Source organism: Copadichromis virginalis, linkage group LG15, assembly GCF_057382275.1.
Source record: "Copadichromis virginalis isolate Kocher_CV1m ecotype Utaka linkage group LG15, C_Virginalis_male_GT1.1, whole genome shotgun sequence".
Classification (NCBI taxonomy): Eukaryota; Metazoa; Chordata; class Actinopteri; order Cichliformes; family Cichlidae; genus Copadichromis; species Copadichromis virginalis.
Genome location: NC_140632.1, coordinates 3,526,555 through 3,542,823, shown reverse-complemented (window position 1 = coordinate 3,542,823; position 16,269 = coordinate 3,526,555). Strand labels below are relative to the sequence as shown.

The window sequence follows — 16,269 nt, the reverse complement described above, 5'->3', positions numbered from 1 at the left end:
GAGCATTTTCCCTTTTGTAGCATTTTTAAAACATTTATCTGACAGTGAATATTACTCGGTGCACTGTGATTGTTCTAACAGACCATTCCAGAAGCCTGCGTGCCAGTTTTGGTGAGTGAAATTCTGGTATTTTATTTTCATGTCACTTAGCATTAATTAGCAAACTTGCTAATGAAACCAGCTAATGTTACTTAAGATATTGCGCACTCTTGCCGAAATATGCCACTTTTGTCTCAAAAAACAAACAATAACATGGCAGTTGACCAATTCCACCAAATTTGGAAATATAAAACTTAAAAAAAAAATAAGAAGAAGCAAAATTGTTGAAGATAACACAGCAGCAACAAATGTATTATAACAAAAACAGGACAGGAGAAGGAAAAACTAAACTTAACCTCAGCCTGAAACATATATGTCTGTCTCCCAGGTGCAATGTCTTTAGCAGCAGCTAAATTTGACGTGTTCTTGCACAGGGGCCTATATGGCAGTATTTCTTAAACTATGGGCCTGGCCCTTAATTGGATCACAGGTCTGTTTCTGGTAGGTCCTCACACGTCAAGCACACCCGTTTGTTTTAATCAGCTCAGGTCTCAAAGCAAGACTCAATTTACAAAATTTATGCCTGAGCTGAAAAGGTTTACTAAACCTGGCTATAAAAGTGCACTGTGTGAGTCCCCTGTCAGCCTATATGGACTCCCTGCGCTATAGTGGCCAAGCCAAGGCCAGTGACTGGTAGATCCACTGGGAATGTAATAACAGATTAATGTGGCGTGCCAGGCCCCATGACCAGACGTGTTTGACGCTAATGCTCCACTGTATATTATCCAGCTTGCAGAAATGTTGGATGTGAGCGATGGGATCCAAGGACAGGGATGTTTAGGTACTAATTACCAAACAGCAAGGCACAAGTCTCGCTCCATATTTCCTTACTCCTGTGGAAACACTAGGCAGGCTCCATTTATTTTCTTTGACTGTTGTTTCTGGCAAGGCCGCGTCTCAGTAAACACCACTCGCCCACCATTGTAAATCCGACAGGCGCAGATCTTTCAAGTTAGACTCCTTTGAGGAAAAATGGAGACAGATCGGATGGCGGCGCTCGGGTTTTCCGTCTTAATGAGAGAGTGGAGAAGAGGGATGGCGTTTGATCCCTGGCATGGAAGCCTCTATTTAAGCCTGTCAACGGTCATCACTCTCTCTCCCCCCTTCTTTCTTTCTCTGTTATGGATAGAGAAACAGACCTGCACTACTGGATTTGATCAACTCAGTACTGCACACTTTAACCCTTTTTCAGAACCGGGATCCAGTCTCCCCTCCAGCACCTTCACTATCACCCAGAGAGACTTGCTCAGCCTTCCCCTTCCTGACAACCTGCGAGCGTGGATGTTGATTGATTACCTTAGCTGGAAAAGAAAAGAAAAGGCAGAAGCAGATCTGTGAAAATATTATTTTATTTGTAGAGCTTTGCAATGAGAAAGCCTTTCAGTCATCATGCTCCAGTTTCATATCATGTGTTTGTCCAAACCACACAAGAGCCTTATGGTTCTTCAAGGAAGTCGCGCTATAGTTGCAAGCCCGACAGCAAGCCAAAGACGATAAGCCCCGAGACAAATTTCTCTGTTCTCTGCTAGACAATGAAACTTTTGAACTTTAACTTTTAGGCTGCGGATGTTGATGAAGTCCTCAGAGAGGAGGAAATGTCTTTCTGATGAAGGGCTGGAGGGCAGGGCTCCTGACCATCGCGGACCTGGCCTGGAAGACGCTTTTCATCGCAGCACTAATGGCTCTGGCTAATCAGGCCTGATTGGGGCTGCTAAATAAATACTCTCTCCATTTATAATATCATGCGTAACTTAAGACAAAATCAATACTCGAGACTGAACACTAATAGCTTGAGGCAAAACAAACGTCCCAGCTCTGGCTGCAATACATTTTTCAGAATGAATCCATCAGTGACATTGGCATGGATTTCTCATACTTCCAAATAAAGCCACGTATCTGTGGAGTTTTCATATTTCCGAAGGCTCCGAATTGGTTTGAAAGACATTCACGCATGCAAGCAGTTCAGAAACAAGCCTCGTTCTAAACTTTTAATGCCCATATTAGGTACATTTGTTCTTTTTGTCGAGCATATATTTGAATAATATATATATTTTTTGCCTTTACATCAAATTTTCAGAAGCATTAGAAAAGAAAAAGAAACTACAGAAACACCCACAGTAATGAACTGAAAATGAAACTGCAGAGTGGAACAGTCATATTCAGCAAACAATTAGCATCAATCATCAATCATAGATGAATCAAGGTGTCTCCCCAGGAGCCAGAGCCCGATAATAAACACTGGAGTCAGACTAGACTTATGTGGGCTCGGGAATAAATAAAGTGAACGACCTCGACATCAGCAGCTAGTAAAATGTTTGGCCGTGCGGTAGAGTAGGTATGAAAGGGAGCTTTGTGTTATGAGGAATAAATACAGACAGACACAATCACATTTGAGCGAAAAGAGTTATGTCAGAAGTCTCACAGCAGCAACGTTGGAACCTGGCTTTGAAATGCGAATCACGTTAAATGTGTTTGATTTATCTTCTGCTCCACTTCTGCTTTGCCGTGTCTCTGCCGAGGTGATTGAAATACCATACACACTGTGCACCGAGTAGCTAAAGTCCATCCACATCTGGAGCTGAAACAAAGACATCGGACTTGTTTATTATGACAGACGAGGATCTCACAAAGGACAGTCGCGTGTTACGTTCATGGGGGATGTTTTCTTTATGATGTGTGTTGCCGGTTTATTTTTCCTTGCGCTCAGGTCAGGCTACTTGGCCAGTCTCCTCGCCACGTCTTTGTAGGCGGTCTCGATCTCAGTGTCAGCAGCACAGGTGTTGGTGAACTCGTCACGCGTGGAGGCGTTGTTCAGGTAGCGCCACACCCCCGACATTTCCGCTGGGATGTCGTAGTTGCGGTATTTCTTAGCAACAACCTAGGAGAGAATGCAAGGCGATAACTAAACTACCCCGTTCATTCAGACTCGAGCTGATATCTTCAGCACCTTCCAGGAGGTATGTTTTTTGGATGAGGTGTTCCAGTTTGCCATTTTGAAACAAAACTAATAACATTTATGCTTTTTTTTTAGCTCGTGAATGTAAGAATTAATGCCTTTCAGCAATACTCTGTATATCGTCTGTGCTCTGCATCCAAAAGGTAAGTCAGAACCACTTCCACTGCAAAACCAATGAAGCATTAAGTAAGTCAGCTCTGCAGGAGCAGGACATGCCGGTTAGATTCATTAGATACTTTCCTCCAGTGGTGAATGCTTATCTGCCTGATATATTAACCCACCGTAGAAAGGACCTGCTCTTGTTAAAAATTGTAGTTTTAGTTTAAAACAAAAAACTTTTAAAGGGAATTTGTGTTCTTACATTTTGTTGTGTCCTCCTGGACTAAAAATGGGATTTAGCAGTATAACCTTTAGCTACTAATAATTTGACATATGGATACTAAATGCCCCAAATAACAAATTCAAGATAGTTTTTTTCCCCTTAATTAAGAAAAGAGAAAACTATTTTTTTAAATCTAAAAATCTAATTTTTAAAAATTGTGGCTGTGGAAGACAAAGTCAAGAGCAAACCTAACTTAAACACACCTTGGGGGCAGAGTTGCTTGACATTTTCAGTCTTTTCCTTTTTTCCTTTTTACTTTCTTTTCAGATCCTGCTGGTTTCCAGAATAGATTTACTTGTTTTAGTTTAGTTTTTATTAGTTCCAGTGTTAGTTTTAGTCTTTTTTTTAAATCATTCATGTATTCCTGTGGCACAAAATTGAATACAAATGCAACATTTGTGGAGGGAGTTGGCTCGCAGTCATGTAGACACCCTCAGGCAGGCTGTTGACAGATTTGACCATATTGTTGACGATTTTTGACTGCATAGTTTTATTTGACTTCAATTCTTTCTTTCTTTTTAAATACACATTGTTTCAGTTAATTTTCATTTATTTATAGTCTCTAGTTTCTGTTATAACTTAAACTATAATGTACGTTGACATTTCGTTTTAGTTAACTGTAATACTGCTTGGGACCTCCCCGGGTGTTACCAGACACCAATTTAAGGCAAACACATCATCATCATCAAGCACATATTAGGTTTATTACCACAGCCTTTATTACTCAAATGCAGCAAAACACTGAATTCATTATCAAAATGGAGTTCAAAATCCATGTACTAAATCTGGTTTTGATATATCAAAGTGTTTATTTATCACCGGCTTTAATAGAGGAACAGCTTGATATGACAACTTCTGTGAACCTTACTGTAGACTGGAAAACTTGTTTAGCCCGTGAAAATGTATGAAACTTTTTAACAAAGTCCAATATTGCAGAAACCGACCTCATAAGGTGGTTTGAACTTGGATAAACTGGTGTGTGCTTTAAAGGTTACTTGGAAAAACACACGTCTAACTTTAACAGATAATAGGATCTGGATTGCTCAAAGTACCGATATGAAAATCTCATCTGAGAATAATAAGGGGCCGGTAGAGAATGATTGTTGAAGGGCAACGCAGCTGTAGAATCACCACCACTAATTACTGCCCCTCAATAATTTTCCTCTCATGCCATATTTCTTTACCTTCACTATGTAGAGTTTGGGCAGGAGGTTGCAGTCTGCCAGAGTGAACTCGTTCCCATCCAGGAAGCATCGGTTGGAGCCCTTCTCCTCCTCCATGCTGTTTGCATCGATCTCATCTGGCAATGGGTTGTTAAGGTAGTCATCCAGCTTCTTCAGGGCTTTGGTTAAACCTTTCTCTAGAGCTAAAACGCACAGATACAACACCTTTAAAAGGTGACGGAACACGTGTGGCGCTAACCTCACTAGGTGGCAGCAAAGCAAACGGCATGAGCTCATGCCTAAAAAGTGGACTCTGCTACCACCTAGTGGAGGATTTGATGAATCACTCCCGCATGATTTCATCTTGTTCCGTTGCACATGTACATGTGTGAATGTAAATGGCATGAAATAAGCAGCCCACCAGCGTTGGCTTCTGGTTTGGTGTTCTTGATGTAGGCTGAGAACTTGGCAAAGATGTCGTTTCCAGCTGTATTGGACTCTCTGTGCTTGGCAGCCAGTCTGGGATACCTGAGTGGATGGGGGGACAGGGGCAGGAGAGGCAGTCAGAGACCCAGTCAGACCAAACCATCTGGATAGCATTAACACCTGGGCTGAAACTCAGCTCACACTCCAAACATGTTACACACTCTCACCAAGCTGGCTACTCGCCCCTTGAGCTTCTCACACTGAGGTCGGTTTATAATGTAAAAAACTTTACAGGCAATAAAATAAAGATTTAGTTAATCTGACATTTTTCTCTGCAAACGCTCACACGCTGACTCTGGTCATTTTTACTGGAATAACAACAACAAGAACCCTCTTAGGCTCTTTTACTAAAATTACCCCAATCAGATTTTGTCAATAAAGCTTTGGATGTAGAGTGTTAAAGATTTTGCATTTAGGAATTAAAAGTGCAAAAACACATACCTGGGACACTTACATTATACTGTATATCAACTCAAAATAGATTTGCAGCAGCTATAAACAGTAATCTCTGTTAACGTCAGCCTTCATCAGATCCAGCACTCTTTTACTGGACTAAAGAGTTTCCTGTTCTTTCAGCAATGCTGCTGAAGTGAAATAAATCCAGCCAAACCAGGATGTGTGTAGTTGGTGGTATAATCTGATACTCTGTTATGAAAAACCCTCTAGTTGAATTACTTTGGAGGACAGAGTGTCTCCTCAAGAAACTCTTCAATCTTGTTGACGTCTGTCTTGACCTCTCCTTCGAAGGTCAGGAAAGGAGGGTGCGTCCCTGGAGCCAGGTTGTGCAGATCTGCCGGCTTCCTGCAGAAGACACACGCGGAGAAAGCAGAATGTCGTGAGGGGCGACGTTAGCACGTTTTGTTTTCATGTTTGCAAACTTGGCTTTTTGTAACCTCACCTCTTGAGGTCGACGGTCGTGACGTTGAACATGACTCCTTTGAGCCAGAGGATCATGAAGAGGCGCTGAGAGAAGGGACAGTTGCCGATGCTTTCTCCATCGCTGCCCGCCTGGAAGCAGACAAAGGATGAAAAGACTTACATCTTGTTTCTCTAATTCAGCTGTGGGAAGCAAGTACATGACCCTTTGGTAACAATGTAACAACCTTGCTACTAACAGGGATAAGTCTCCTGTTATCTTAAGCGATAAGTGTTAACTCACTCTTTACCTGATATAGTTGTTCCAATAAGTAACATATAACATTACATAAGCACACATAAATAGGTCATTGTGACAGATTCGTGATAAGGACAGAGTCAAACTAAACCTACCGTCTGTGCACGTGTTATTATCTGATGTGAACTGCATACTTGTAGCAATCAGAATTATTGTCTGAAGGCCAAAAAAATGCCCACGGTGAAGGAAACATCCTGTTTCTTTTTTATTATATTAATACATAACAGCTATCAGATATAACCACTTTGAACACTTAGAAGAAAAATAACCAGTGATAATTTCAATAATTATGTAAGACATGACTGGCTAATTATTACCAGTGCACTTAAGTTTAAGTAACAATACTTAAACTTTTACAGTAGGTTCGATAACGTCAGTATTTACACAGTCAGTGCAGTATACACTTACTGGATCTCCTTTCCTCTCTTCCTGTATATGCATTTATTACAGGCCATTAACACCGTGTCTTCTCTGTGCTGTCGTCTATGTTTTTGTCTCCCTGTACCTTTCTGCACACGTCTCTGTTTTCTGAAGCTGCACTTTTGCACTTAGTATTTCTCTCTGGATTGTCTGTTGTGTTGTTCCCAACCGTAACCCACCCACTCGTGCCGCGTGGCTCCAGGCACCTCCTTCAGTCTGGTTAAGTCAGAGGTTTCTTCCTCCCCACTGTCAGTGGGTGTTTGCTCACAGGGGATTGCTGTTTCACACCCTAATATTTTTAATGATAGGGTCTTGAGATGGCCACTATTCATGACAAATTAATTGAATGAACTGGATGAATTTAAAGTAGCTGTTATTTTGCAGATGCTGACCATACGAGTGCCTGTGAGCAGTGTATCAACAGTGCCCAAGGTTGTTGATTTTTGACAGTACGCTTGTGCTTTGATCAAAAAGCTCTGAGAGAAGGTCCTTAAAAGTTAAAAACCTGGCCTGATTTACTCTTGGCCATTCTCACGTTCAAGGTCATGTTCTCAGCCACGTGTGCTATTTTTAGTTTGCTCCCTGGAAGTCCCCTTCTGACCACTTAAACTGCGTGCTCTGCAGTTTCACCACAGACCTCAAATCAACTTCTGTCTCAAACTGGCGCAAAACATGTTTGGAGGATGAACTGCGGTGCTTGTCAGCAAGTTGTCTCATGCCTGCTCAGAGTGCACAGACAGCACAGGAAATTTTCTGTCTGCTCCAACACAATTTTCTTCACTACCTGGACGACACACTAGACTGAGATACCTACCGCTTTGCTCACTTCCTGTAAATAAAGATCAAGCTGAATAATCACTGTTTCGACACACTAGAGGAGATTCAATGTGCACTGCTGAGGCACAAGTGCAAGTGGAGCCTGACGAAAACTTCTGCATAGTAATCTAGAAATAGCAGCCATGCAGATTGCAGCAGCACAGATGTGTATGAGAAGATGATACTGAATGAACGAGTTAAAATGGGCATAATGTGCCAGGGTTCCATCATCTACCCGTACAGAGAAATGCAGGAGGTTTATGTGGTCCTAACGCACCACCACAACGTGCATAGTAGAGACACGAATGCAAGAGGACATCCACCGAAAGATCTAAAAAGTAGCAGGGCACATTGTCCTGATATGGGAGAGAATGTGCTGTCGAACATGAGCTAGGCCACATTTAAATCAGGTAACGGGTTTGATTTGATTCACCTGTTCACTGCTTTTCTCTTTAAACGTTGTATTTTTATTTATTTATTTTCTGATGAAGACAAAGCTACACAGAATCACTTCCTTCCTATCATATGCTTGTGTACATGCACTGATATTATGTGTCGGCATGCACGGATACTCAGAGGAGCACAAACGGTGACATCTGATCCAGTGAACCTTCTGAATTATACATGGTGATTCTGATAAGCAGGTTCATTGGCCCCTGGGGCACAGAGAGCAGCGTTCGACCTGCAGACCTGCAGACGCACACAAGCCCACAACACATAACAAATATGTGAGTGCAATGACGTCCCGGTCATTACATGACAAGTGTGACCATTGACCACATTAAAGTTATTAGAACGGCAGATGAACTTCATTGCATGCTATTTCACTATTTATGTCACTAAAACCTTTGAATGGCCAGTATAACAAATAATTGGACACACAAACAATCCCTTCAAAAAAAGAAGTTACTGCAACGACGTGAAAAAATATTTTGACATTCACCACAGACGTCCATCATCAGTAAACAGCTCCTAGCAAAGACCAGAAATAAAAGGGCCGTCAGGCTCAAAGTAGCTGAGCCAACTGTATGGACGCCAGCCATTGATGCTCTCAGTGCTGTCTGTGTATTGTTATGGCCAGGCTCAGTCGCATGGTGGTAACACAATACACTGGCCTCAAATAATCGCCAATCAACATCTAGAACACAGAGCACAAAAGCTGCCACACACAGCTAGACCACTAGGCCCGAGGAACGTGAGAGCATGGAGCTGCTGAGTGATCAGATGATGACTGTTGGGGGCTCTCACGTCATACGATCCATCACATGCTGTGTTATGCTATAACTATAACTGGGTTTTGGCGTCCTTAGTTTGCCTAAGCCTGCTTTTTAACAAAGAATTCATAAATGGGGTTCTGACATATTAACTGAAAACATTGATACTACAGTCATTCACAGAATAATACTGTAATTTCTAAAAGGCATACGAAGATTAAAACTGCTAAGATTGATCCCTCTGGTGCACGTAAGACTCCTATAACCCCCGATAGTCACCGTTTATAGGCTAATTCCTGTATGTGGGGTGGAGCATGATAGTTCTCCAGCCATCAGATCCATGTAGATCGTAGCACGATGAATAAATTATTATATTAGGATTGTAGTCACTCTCTATATATATTAATACAGTTTGTGTTTAATTAGGATTTATTGAAAGAAAATGACAGTTTAGAAACTAAATCAAAGAAAAAGGCCTAAAAGTTAATTAGTTGACCTCCGAAGTGCCTGCAGAAAGTCAGACTTCTCACCAGCTAATTAGAACTGTGCATCCAGGCAGCACGTTAGCTTTTCCACCTGCCTCAGGTGTATCCATCTGCCTGTGTGATTCCTCAGCGGACCTGAAGTAAAGCTTTTTATAGAGAACAAAACACCACTGCTGTGTCCACTGATGGTACCACCTTCAAACTGTTGTCATTTTTTTTCCACTTTATTATTACCTGTTTCAAAGTTTCCACCCTACATGCTATCTTATATAAAACATCTTTTTGAAAGGTCCTTGAACAAGCAAGCCTCACCACTTGAAATTCTTCCAGAGATTTATTTGGGTAGTTGTCTGCATTAACGTTCATTTTCATTTGTTACTGGAACATAGAAACTTCAGGTATAGCATTATAAGGTACTTTAAAAGTTTGCCCCCAAAAAACAAAGATCATAAAAGTTGTTCATCCCCTGGAAGTCATGTTTCTACCAACATCTTTGCTGCTGCTGAATACTGCAGATTTCAACTCAGGAATGCAATGTCTGTTTTACATCTGAGACATTAGACAGATTCTCGAGACTGATTGCATAGCACAGTCCTCCCTGAAAAAGTGTGGACTGAAGTAACAGTACCACTGCATGGCCTGATGTGAGCTTCTCACCATCAACAAGCAGCTTCGGTATCACTGTCACAACCATCCTGGGTCGGTGTGCTTGCTGGTGCTGCTGTAACTCTACCTCCGCTATTGGGTTACGCAACTGCTCCATAACACGCAGCGATGCTCATTTGAGAAATTCAGGCAATACTTGGTCCCTCAAATGTTATCAAAACCTTCACTGCAGCCATAGTTTTGTGTCTATCTTACCTTTACAAAAAGTTCAATATCAGGGTCTCTGTCTTCATCAGACATGATTCCTTTTTCTTTTACTTTTTTTAAACTATGTGTCCTTTTTTATCCTTGGAGCTCTACATCTTCTGGAAAGACAAAAAAAAAAGGAGGAGAAACTTTTATCTTCTCTGAGGTTATCCTCTCTCACACCTAAGGAAGTTCTGTTCCCTTCACCTTCACCACCGTTTGCAGCTGTAAAGGCAGTTTTCTGCTCCGTTTGTGTCTCCTGGGTGAGGCTGAAAGTCGGTCCAGGTGATAGTCACAGCCCTGTGCTCTGATTTAGACACAGATGGAGGGCAGCATTAGATGTCACTGACACAAAGTGGAAAACAGGTGTCAGTCTATAGCAGAGGGGGTGGAGCCCCGTGTCTCTCTTCCCACCACTGCAACCAAACCTGACATCAAAATCGCATCACAGGCAGCACTTACTCCCTTATCTCTCTGCCCCACAGCTGACACATTCTTATTTTTCAATATTTTCCACTATTAAATGTTTTATTGTATTATTTTTTGCCAAACTGATGAAACACTTCCTGAACACCCAAACCATCAATAATATATTCTCCCCATCTGACAACATTGCCAAAAATGGGACACTATTTGCGTCACTTTGAGTTTCTGAGGCTGTCAGTCCATCACTTACCGAGTAGTTGTGCAGCAGCATTTATATTTAATTCATGTTCACATGTGTTTGACTCTGGCAGGTTATATTTGATCACCAGCAGCAGACTAGAGAAGATTCCTCTCTAAATTATTGATGCACGGCTGCGGTTTTAAGGCAAAAATTTGCATTTGTTTGCAGAAAGAGGCCACAAAAATAATTTTAAAAAAAGCAGGTACATTTGACACATGGAAACTGAGTAGTGTGTGTGTTTGTGTGTGTGTGTGGCTTATGAGAGATAGATCCGAGAAAGAAAGTTTGATGAAAACAGCAAAGAGGAGACAGATGGCTCAGCTGGAGAGAAACGTTTTAACTGTTTCTATTTATAGAGCAGCTCCCTCTCCTGGCTGGTGTACCAACTTGCAGCACAAACCAATTAAAAGGGAGCTGCAGAGGAAGAAGGTGCTCATTATCAGAGTTCAGGATGGAAAATCTTGAACAGTGTCTGAATGTGTTATTTTAGGTCTTAGTTAGTTTATTTGCAAAGTTACTGAGTGAACAGCACCAAAATGAGGGAGGACTATCCATAATAACGAGCTGAGGATACCAAAAATATGTCACAACTGGATTTATATTCATTTTAAAAAAGAATAATAATAATAAAGTCTAGATGAGAAGATTTTTTCAAATTTCCACCACCAAGACTCTTATCACCTGTAGCTTGTAATTCTTTCAACAAATGGACTTAAACATGGACAAAGGAGGTTAGTGCTGAATCACACTAACGGTTTCCCCTTTTTTCCAGCCTTACATTTAGTGTGCAGTCACAGAAACTGTACAGTTTTTAATCTAACTCGAGTAAAAGTATCGACCAGAATGTCTTCTTTTCTTGTCATGGATTTCTAAATCAGTAATTTAAATCAATAATAATGGGACCATTAGTGGTTTCTAAGATATGGCCTTGGCGTTTCGATCCCTTTGAAACAAAGGGAAGTTCAAATCAGTGACTCGCTGGGCTAATCATTCACCATAAACATCAAACGGCTACAGAGAATTGTCTCTTTCCGGAACTGAGGTGACAGGGAGTGTGTGAACAGCGTATACGCACGAGCCAGAACTGCTGAAGAGTCTTGGACAGCTGCAGTTATGTGAAAAGGTCTTATCGCACAAAAACAGTGACAGAGCCAGTAAAAGTGCATGTTAGCGATACTGTTGATAGCCTAGGGCAGCCCACTTTATCTGACTGTGGAGGTTTCATTTTAAATTTTCCCCTCAGAGACGTGACCTCATAACTCACCTTCCTACTTTTATGATGGAGCTCGTGTTAAGTTTATGGCCATTGTTGATGATTAAACTGTTGGGAAACGCACCCACGGAAAGACACATAAAGGATAGAGGGTGGGGTGTTTTTCTTGAAGGGGCTGAGGATGTTATCACGTCTGTCGTCTCCTACGGTCTTCGGGGGTGAACTATCCTGCATATTTATCATAATTGTGATATAATGTAGTTTTGTACACTGAGTGTGTTAAGTGTGTAGACTGCGATGAGCTTTCAGATCCTGCCAATGTCGTTCCAGCTCACCGAGGAAGAAGGAGCAGCTCAGACAAAAACTGTGCACTCTGAACTAGATGCAATTTTTTTTGTAGGGTTCTTGAAATGTGTTTTTTTTTTTAAAGACAAAACATTATTATTCTTGAAAAGCTGTCTGGTGTTTTCTATTCTCCTTGTCATAATCACCTTTTTGGTTTTATGGTGGAGTAAACAGGGAAACAGGAAACGTGTGGGCGAGGAAGATTATGACATGTAACACAGCTGGAATCAAACTCATTCACCGTCTCACCCAACAATGCTTCACGCTACAGGGAGACAAGGCAATTTTAAAATAAAATAAAAAAACAAAACAGCCTGTTGCCATTACCCATTTCATGACTTTCACTGACTTGATGCCAGCAGCCTAATCAGCAAAGTGACCCCTGCATTAACTGATAGTACACTCACCAGAGCAGGTATCACCAAAAAGCAACAAAACACACAGACGGATTTGCTCAAGCGTAGAGTTCACCCCTGGTTCCTGTGACCTTAACGCGAACAAGTTAATTATTACAGCAGAGTGATTAAAGTCACACACAAAGATTTGGATACAAAGAAATCACTGCTTATGCACTATTCTTTTAAACATGCATTGTTCTAAATATACACAGCTTAGTAACACTTATATTTAAATATAACTATTTAGACTTAACTAGTAACCACATGGACGTCTAATGAGGTGAATTATCATTTCTATAATTTAATATAATATAATATAATATGCACAGGAGCAAATGATGAGAGTCTCTTCAAAAGGATGCTCTACTTGGCCTCAGAGCCTTCTTTTGTGCAAGGAAGTGAAATTCCACGCGCCTGAAGGCTCATGCTGAACCCTGAGGCTGTGTATTGTTGATGCCTGGATCAACCCTGCAGAGCTCTTTTTATATAGTATAACATATGTCTCACCTTAATGTACAGGGCGATGTTAGGCTGGTTGGGATCAGCTGGCGCAGAGCTGCTTTCATCCAAAGAGACACTTTCCAGAGTTTTAAGCGTGTAGTCGACAGACTCCTGCGGCTCGGGGTCAGTTTTAGGGCGGCTGTAGGCCATCATCATCCCATCCTCGGCGTTATCCTCTTCCTGGATCTTCCTCTGAAACGGCGGGTCGTCGCAAGGATCTCCGGGTGAGGCGGATGAATCTGAGGAGGAGGATGAGCGCCTGGATCCGTTGTGCGCCTCACCACTCACCTCCTGCACCTGTGCCTCCACTTCCACCGCAGGCTGGGGCTCCACTTTTTCCTTTCTCGCTTTAGCGTCCTCGTCGTCGCTGGATGAAGAAGAGGAGTCGCTGTGTTTGCCCCCTTCCCTGATCTCCATGTAATCCGGGGAGCTGCGGTCTTCCTCCTGAGACGGCCTGTGGACCAGCACCTCGCTGTACAGCTGCTCCCTCGCCTCACCCGAGTTCTCATATTTGGGCTCGACGCGATCGCGTCCTGCGGGCACATCTTCGTGATCTAGTGTTTCGTAGATGTTGTCCATGTCTGGCAGCAGACCTTGAAGTTGAAAGTGGAGGAGTAGTGCTGGAGTGGTCAGTGTTTTCACACCGTGTGCCTGCCTCTGACTCACTGACTGAGCGCACTGAGCAAATTCCAGTGATAACTTATAAAAGACCTTTGATCCTGCAAGTTAACGAGTGGATAGCGTAAAAGCTGAGCACTGTGCCCCTTCACGGATATTCCGGTTTTAAATGTGATGGCTTGCAAGGACAGAGAGCAGCACATAAACACCGAAAACCTTTCAGAACTTTAAATCAGAACACGATGACTTAATCTTCTGGGACCTTTGCAAGGTTGATAAGCTGTAGAGCCCTTGTGCATTTTCTAGACTTGCTTACGTAAAATCTGTGTAAATGCACCTTGCCAGGTTTCCTCCACCCTGCGGCTGACAGTAAGATAGAAAAGAGGGGGATAGTGGGTACTGTAATGATTATAAGATGACAGAGGTGCAAGCTTTGTTTGTGGCCAGTAACTTAGAAACACACATCCACTGGATGGGTGCAGAAAAGAGGGCTTAAAATTTCAGACAGTCAAATGTATTTTAATGAGTTTTCCAGTTTTTCTGTATTTATTTCTTGCAGTTTCAGCTCAAACGGTGATGCTGACACGTGTCTTTCATTTACTGCACCAGCATTTCTTTGTCATGTGGAATGACTGAGACATACTGTCGTCTTTTTATTACATTCAGGGATTAAATGTGTAATTAAACCTCTTTATACTGACAGAAAGGGGAGTTCCACCGGTTACCCACTTAGGATTAAAGTGTGCTGTATGTGCCCCTTGATATAAAATGAGTTTGTTTCAAATATTTTTTTTTTTATTGAGAGCAAGTATCATGATTGTAGTTTTTACAAATTGACATAACATAGCTTATGCTCCTTTTTTTCTCTAAACTAACAAGGCAAATAATTAAACAACACCAACAAAAAAAAAAAAAAAAAAAAAAAAAAAAAACCCGCAGTCACCCATAAGGGGTCCCAATACCCCGGCTGTCAGCAAAAGGGAAGAGAAACAAGTAAACAAAGTTTTATATTTTCCCAAGGTATATAAGTATATAAGTAAAGGGTGCCAGATTAATTCAAAATCTTTTACATTGTCATTCATACTATATCTTATTTTTTCAAGGTGAAGAGTGTTTATAAGTTCAGTAAGCCACATTTTTAATACAGGAGTCTCATTGCCTTTCCAAAGCTGCAGGATCAATTTCTTTGCAATAATCAAAGCATATGCCATAAACCTTTTTTGAGAGTGTTGTAAATTTTGTGTTTCGTTGGAAATCCCAAAGATGATTACTGTCGGATTTGGTGCAATCTTACTTTTAAAAATATTAGACATATAAGTAAAAATATCATACCAAAAACCCTGAAGCCTTGGACATAGTGCAAAACAATGTAACAGATTTCCATAGTGTATCTTGCATTTTTCACAGAGGGGGGAACACTCTGGATACATTTTGTGAAGTTTTTCCCTTGAATAGTGTAGTCTGTGTATAATTTTGTACTGAATTAAACAGTGACGGGAATTAATAAAAGGCGTATTTATGTTGTGTAAGGCCTCCTGCCAGAAATCTTCTGATAGGAGAGTCCCAAAATCTTTTTCCCACTCCTCTTTGATTGAAGTAGTTGAAGGTATACTCATCTCCTGTATTGAATTATAAAATAATGAAATTCTCTGTTCAAACCCCCTTCCATCACTAAGACATCTGTCCAAAGGATCGGACGATATGTTTTCAAATTGTGGCAGGTATGTACGGATATAGTCTCTTAGTTGAAGATATCTAAAAAAATGACTGTGAGGCAATCCAAATCTATCTTTTAAATGTTGGAATGACATAAAAGTATCATTTAGGTATAAATCTTTTAATTTACAAATTCCCAATTCCTGCCATATATTGAAAGCTCCGTCTACACATGATGGAAGGAAAGAGGGGTTAGCTGTAATGGATGTACACATTGATAGTTTTTTCAATTTGAAGTGCTTAATTATTTGTCTCCAAATTTGTACGGTATTATAAATCACTGGATTCGAGTTGTAATATGAGTTTGTCAAAAGAATAGGAGAGAGTAGTATTCCACCAACACAGTAAGGAAGGCAATCCTCCCGCTCCATCTGTAAGCCGTTAGGGAGTATTGCTGTGTCATCCAATAGAAGGGAAATTATTCTTAAATTTGATGCCCAGTAGTAGTACATAAAGTTAGGTAGTGTAAGTCCACCAAGGGATCTATGTTTGCATAGGTGGTCTTTTTTTATTCTATGTGTTTTATAATTCCATATAAAATGAGTTTGACATCTATTAGATGTTATCTTCACCCATTGGAAAATACAGGAAGGAAGTTTTGTTAAGGCAAAGAGTCTGTGTTACTTACTGAGGTGAATCTGTGTTATTGATGAACAATAAAACCCAACTTTAAAAGGTTAAAAGATGGTATCACGATACTGCTGAGCTTCCTTTGGTGGATGTTCTTTGCAGGGTGAGAATATTTTTTTAATTCCAAATTATTA

General features: G+C 41.1%; 1 protein-coding gene across 2 annotated transcripts; it reads right to left on the bottom strand.

Moving 5' to 3' along the window:
- Nucleotides 1-1,432: 1,432 nt before the first annotated feature.
- On the bottom strand, nt 1,433-13,861 carry clic5b (CLIC family member 5b). 2 transcript variants are annotated; one of them, XM_085431374.1, is made up of 6 exons: nt 13,178-13,861; nt 5,985-6,094; nt 5,762-5,887; nt 5,022-5,128; nt 4,622-4,803; nt 1,433-2,977 (listed from the first exon to the last, which is right to left on the bottom strand). In XM_085431374.1, exons 1-6 carry the CDS (start codon nt 13,748-13,750, stop codon nt 2,813-2,815), a joined length of 1,263 nt encoding a protein of 420 aa, XP_085287500.1. In that variant the 5' UTR covers nt 13,751-13,861; the 3' UTR covers nt 1,433-2,812. The 2 variants fall into 2 exon arrangements, with proteins under 2 accessions (XP_085287500.1, XP_085287501.1); XM_085431375.1 differs by lacking the exon at nt 13,178-13,861 and adding an exon at nt 10,057-10,397.
- Nucleotides 13,862-16,269: the final 2,408 nt, after the last annotated feature.

What these genes read in the sequence shown, in the direction of transcription:
- clic5b (XM_085431374.1), bottom strand. Translation starts at nt 13,750, where the DNA reads ATGGACAACATCTACGAAACACTAGATCACGAAGATGTGCCCGCAGGA. An exon ending in ACGACCGTCGACCTCAAGAG is followed by an intron (nt 5,888 to 5,984) that starts GTGAGGTTACAA and finishes TGTCTTCTGCAG; the next exon opens with GAAGCCGGCAGATCTGCACA. An exon ending in GAGACACTCTGTCCTCCAAA is followed by an intron (nt 5,129 to 5,761) that starts GTAATTCAACTA and finishes CCATCCACTCAG; the next exon opens with GTATCCCAGACTGGCTGCCA.